The 5,474-nt window shown below is 49.4% G+C and overlaps 1 protein-coding gene across 1 annotated transcript in view; it reads left to right on the top strand.

Moving 5' to 3' along the window:
• The first annotated feature begins 1,513 nt into the window (after nt 1-1,513).
• Nucleotides 1,514-5,474, top strand: part of BMERB1 (bMERB domain containing 1) — a 60,440-nt gene continuing 56,479 nt past the window's right edge. Inside the window, exon 1 of the mRNA XM_054516611.1 lies at nt 1,514-1,827. Coding sequence (XP_054372586.1) covers nt 1,527-1,827 — 301 coding nt within the window. The 5' untranslated portion in view covers nt 1,514-1,526. The remainder of the gene's footprint in view (nt 1,828-5,474) is intronic.

Raw genomic sequence — 5,474 nt, 5'->3', positions numbered from 1 at the left:
CGCGGCGGGCGCACTGCGCACGGCGCGGAGGGGCCGGGGCCGGTCCTTCGCTCCGCGCACCGCCTGAGGTCGTTCTCCCCCCACGCCAGCTGGTGGAACAGTCCCGGAGAGAGCCAGGGTCAGTGACAGATCTCGGCGCATGCGCAGGGAGCGCGGTCCGAGGGGCGACGGACGCCGGTTCTGGAGCGGAGCTGCGAATACCGGGTTCGAGTCTCCGTGTTCGAGTCCCGGCCGCGGCGGGTTGTGTCAGGCCGGACCCCGGCAGGGCGCTGCATGGCTCAGACTGAACGAACCTCTCGGCTGCCACACCGCTATCGCCTACGGGTGCACCAAAGCCTTTCCTCTATGTACGGATCCCGCGCCGGAGCGCTGCACAACCGCGGCAGACAGTACGCACCTGCCCCGTCCGACAAGCAGCCCCTGGAGACCCAAACCCTGGGCTTTTCCTGAGCTTTATTTCTGTTCTCCCAAGCTGGAGTTACTTTTCGATACATATCCCTGCTCCTATTAGTGCCACTGCTGTTATTCAATAGCACTGTTTGCAGTTGTTTGCGCAGGGATGTGTTGGGATGAGGGCTGAAAGGGCCGCCCCGGGCCCTGACACAGCGTGTCCGCCGAGCGCTGGGCAGCGCGCTCTAACGCTTAATAAATTTTACTTAGATCTACCAGCCATCCATGCCTATTTTTAGTTGTTCATGGAAGAATTCATGGTAGTTTCAAAGGGGCTAATCCAGGTCACAGAGCGAACTACCACCTTCTGCCTGGAGATGGTTCCCTCAGCCAAGCCTGAGCCCATTGCCAGGAGCAGGGGGAGCTCCCGGCTCTCCCGGACGCGCTCCTTTCCTTCCGTGGGCAAGGTGTTGCAGGACACCTCCCTACGTGGTGTCACTACTCAGTGTCACCTCATTAGGTGGACTTCAGATCCGCTTTGTGGCACTGGTTCTGTGTATGTACAAAGCTGTGTACACGAGTCTCTTCAATAACCTCACACCATTTGCCTTTCTCCTCAAGTTGTCTCAGCAGCAGAGGGCAAAGCAAAGGAACCCCACGGGGTGCTGCTGCTCAGCAGGTGTGCATCGGCCCTGCTCAGACTGCAAAACAAGGGCAAAACTGAAAAGGCCCTAACCTACTCATGTAAGCACATAACGAGGAAATAATAACAAAAAAAGATCATAAGGAAACAGTGCCTAGTGTTCATTTGTCACTCAATAGTTGCGGCACTAATGCACAGTGACCCCATAGTGCTACTTAGACCGAACCCAGGCGACACGGTCACCTACATCCTGGGGTGAGTGCACAGGCACTTGGGAAGGGAGCCCAGGAGCCGACACCCGGCTGCCCTGCATCACCCGCGGGTCATCCACCCCGCTCCGGGGCCCGCCGTGCGGAGCCGGCCCTCCCCGGCACAGGGAGCGCTCCGGGGCCGCGGGGATGGCGGGGCCGGGGCGGCGGCGGGCGGGCCCGTGGGAAGGAGGAGGAGGAGGAGGAGAGGGAGGAGGAAGGAGAGGCGGAAGCGGCGGCGGGCGATGGCCGGGGCGCTGCTGCGCGGGGTGCGGCGCTTCCCGTGGCTGTGCAACGTGCTGCTCTACGGGGGGCTGTTCGCGGCGGGGGACGCGGCGCAGCAGCTGCTGCGGGGACAGCCGCCCGACTGGGCGCAGACGCGCCGCGTGGCGCTGGTGGCCCTGGCCTTCCACGGCAACTTCAGCTACGTGTGGCTGCGGGCGCTGGAGCGGGCGCTGCCCGGCCGCCGCCCGCCCGCCGTGCTGGGCAAGGTGCTCTGCGATCAGCTGCTGGGCGCGCCCGTCGCCGTCCTCGCCTTCTACACGGGTGAGTGCCGCGGGCCGCCCCGCAGAGCCCCGCGCGTCCGCCGGCCCCGCATCCCCCGGCAGCGGCCCCGCATCCCCCGGCAGCGGCCCCGCATCCTCCGGCAGCGGCCCCGCACCGCCACCCGCGCACCGCGGGACCGGCATCCACCCCAAGGGGCCGGGGGAGGTGGGGACCCCCTGCCCGCCCCGCGCCGCTCCCGCACCCCAAAGCGCCGCTCGGGGAGCGGGGCCGCGGCCGGGGGGCTCTGCAGAGCCCGGCAGCTCCCCCCGAGGATGCCCGCGGGCGCTGAGCCGCCTGTGGCACTGCAGAGCTTTCCAGGACAGGTGCTGGACCAAAGGAGGCCTGCCCTGAGCTCGGTCGGGCGCGGAGCTTTTAATTAGCAGCAAAGAATGCAGAGCACCTCTCACGGATTGCAGCATCCACGTCTGTTTGAATTGCTGTGCTCAGTTCTCAGCATCTGCTGTCTCATTTTCCAAAACACAGGTGTAGATGTCAGGAAATGCCATCGTTCAGCGAACCAGCTTCTGCTGTGAGAGTCTATAGAAATAAAGCGTGCTACTAATGGCAAATCTCAAAAGCTAACAAGTAACAAGATACTTTAAAGAAGACTAGTATCTATTTCAGAAATAAACATGAGGGAACAAGAAAATTAATAGGTGAAACTAATGTAATTAAATGCTCTCATTTAACTTAATGTGTTAGCCAGTAAGACAGGTCCTTTTTTGTCTGGGGTTGGGAGATCTGCATTCTATCACTCCAACAGAAAAATTATTCAATTTGTGATTGAAGAGAAATGAAGTAAAAAAAGAAGTCAAACACCAGATACTTCTGCTCAAGATCTTAACTATGTCACAACTGAGGCTGAGAATTACCCAAGGACCAGAATGATCTGAAGGACCAGAAAAGGGCTAGTAAAAGTCCCTGAATGGGGTAGCAATAAAACAATGCATCCATTGAGAGATACTGATAACCCCAAGGCATGGGAATACCTAGAAAGATCCCAGAGTTGGACAAAGGAGCCTCTGCTTATGTGCAAAATGCCTTATTCTCCTCTCATGGGTGCAAAAGGTGCTTTTATCCTCTCTGTTCCACCACTACACCAGTGGTGTGTGGTATGGCAGAGAAACAGATGCCACAACAGCTGCACACCCCATAAATCCCAGTTGATCCCGGGTGTCAGTGCTGGGAGTCACTGATGAGGAAATTTGATGTCAATAGATGAGGAAATTTGATGTACCACTATTAGGTAGTCAGAAAGGTATTTGTGTAACAATATCAGCTTTTCTTTCAAAGGTATTATAATGTATTCTGAAAAGGGTCTGGGATGTCACTGAAAATGTGAACATTTCATTTTTTGCATTTTTTCTGATTGTTGCAAATATTTTACCACTAGGTATGAGCATTCTTCAGAGGAAAGAGGACATCTTTTCAGACTGTAAAAAGAAATTTTGGAATACATATAAGGTGAGGCAAGCAATTTGCTTATCTCACAGGTAAACAACAACAAAAAAGGACTCTTTTTTTACTCTTTCTTTCTTTCTTTCTTTCTTTCACTCCATTATTTGATTATGTGTAGGAAGCTTTAAGTACCAGCAGTCACGTGAAGTGAAGGCAGTTTGGGTCAGGCAGTGCTGCCAGATGGGTGAAATTATGCCTTTAAAAAAATGGGTGCAATTATGCCATTTAAAAAAATGAAATGCACAGTGTTTATATACATAATGCTTGCACCCAGCTCTGTTTGAATGACAGCCCTACAGTACAACATTGATTCAGGGTTTTTTTATCTTTTGTCTTAAGAACTACCCACGCACCAGTGTTTAGTTAGTGATACTATTGACAACACTTGTACACCTATTAAAATAATTAATTAGAGAGACACTTTCTTTGAGAATCATTTTTAGCCTGTACTTTTCAGTGACAATCTTCTCACTTTCAGAAACAAGCCCCCTTGTTTTAAGAAGGCTTTGCTATAAGCAGCTGGCTTTGATTTGCATTTCTGCATACACAAGACAAAATTATCTGTGCTACCTCAGAGCTGAGCAAGCTGAGAATGTTAAAGGCTTCTCAGATGCAAGAAGAATGATGGATGGATTAGCAGGGAAAAAAAAGTAACAGGAGAAGATGTGATTGCAATGTGAATTTCTCTTCATATTGTAGAACTATATAGGTAGGATGGAAAGATTCCTATGGAAGATGATTCTAAAAGCAGTGCCCACTATAGCCTATCAAAACATAAGGTTTCTATCAGCCTTATGTTCTATGAGTAAATTATCCATTGATTTTTCTAAATATGCCTTACGTGTATGAGTAAGTAGAAGGAGCATTGCAAGTGTGAAATAAATAGTGTTCAGTGGTATTTTTCATTAATGGCTGAAACAAATGTTCACATGTTTAAACATTTGTTCACCCATCTGGTAAATGCATTTATTGTGTCTGGTGTCAGATGCCTGTGAAGAATTAACTGTGCTTAGGGTTTTGTATTTAAAATGAGTTAAAATGGTGTGTTTGAAAAACTCAGAGCATAGATGCTCATGAAGATGATTAGAAGTTTATTATGGTGACCTCTAGGTTAAGCAAATCCATTTATAATTGAACAGCTTTTATTAACTTTACTCAAATACATTTCAGTCATCACTGAATCTTGGTAGTTGAAATCCATAAGAATAACAAATGATTCATTTTCCTTTCAGACAGGACTGATGTACTGGCCATTTGTGCAGGTGAGTTCTCAGGGTGGCTCTGTGAGCCTTTCCCTGCCCTAGAACCCGGGATCCTCTCCCATCCCCACTGTGTCTGGCCCCAGGAGGAGCAGTGGGGTTGTTGGGTGGGTCACAGTGCCTGGAGCACTCACTGAGCTCTCTCTCCTTCCCACACAGCTGTCAAACTTCATTCTGATCCCAGTTCACCTGAGAACAGCTTACACTGGCCTCTGTGGCTTTGTCTGGGCTTCCTTCATTTGCTTTTCCCAGCAGAGTGGAGATGGCACAGCAAAGTCAGCATTCATGTGGCTCCAAGGAGAGAAGGTCAATGCAGATGAAGAATCATCAGACAAATAAGAACTTTAGTTCTGAACACATTCTAAATTGCTAAACTGGGTTTGTGAAAGTCAGTAAATTACACTGCAGCCTCATGTTGTGTTTAAAATAAGCAGTTATTTCAACATTTGGTGGTTAGTATAAGCAGTGGAACAGTTTGTCTTTGTGCCTGTTTATTTTTCATAAAAGAGGCCAGTTGTATATTGACATTTAATTATTTTCATGCTGTCAGCGCATCTCATCTGGAAACAACTGACTTACAGGGCAATGCAAGCATTTGTACATCCTGTCAGACTGCCTCACTGGGGGGAAATATTAACTGTAATTTAATTTTCAAACAACTTGTAATTGCTAGAAAAAGGAGCATAGAACATTAAATCATCAGTTGTCAGACTTGACAATCGTTATCAATGCAAGATTGCTTTGCAGAACAAAATTTAATGGATTCCACATCTAAAAAGTGGCATTGAATTTGTTTCATTGAGAGGAAACAAAAGTGCTGTGTTTGTAAAGCCCACATTTCTATGGGGCCAACTTGTTTTATTCTACATGAAAATTTTTATAGGAAATTAATTATTTCATAGAATATACAAACCTGGACTATATTTGTAC

Source organism: Molothrus ater, chromosome 16, assembly GCF_012460135.2.
Source record: "Molothrus ater isolate BHLD 08-10-18 breed brown headed cowbird chromosome 16, BPBGC_Mater_1.1, whole genome shotgun sequence".
In the NCBI taxonomy this organism is placed as follows: domain Eukaryota; kingdom Metazoa; phylum Chordata; class Aves; order Passeriformes; family Icteridae; genus Molothrus; species Molothrus ater.
The sequence above is the reverse complement of the archived record's forward strand: the minus strand, read 5'-3'. Positions and strand labels throughout refer to the sequence as shown.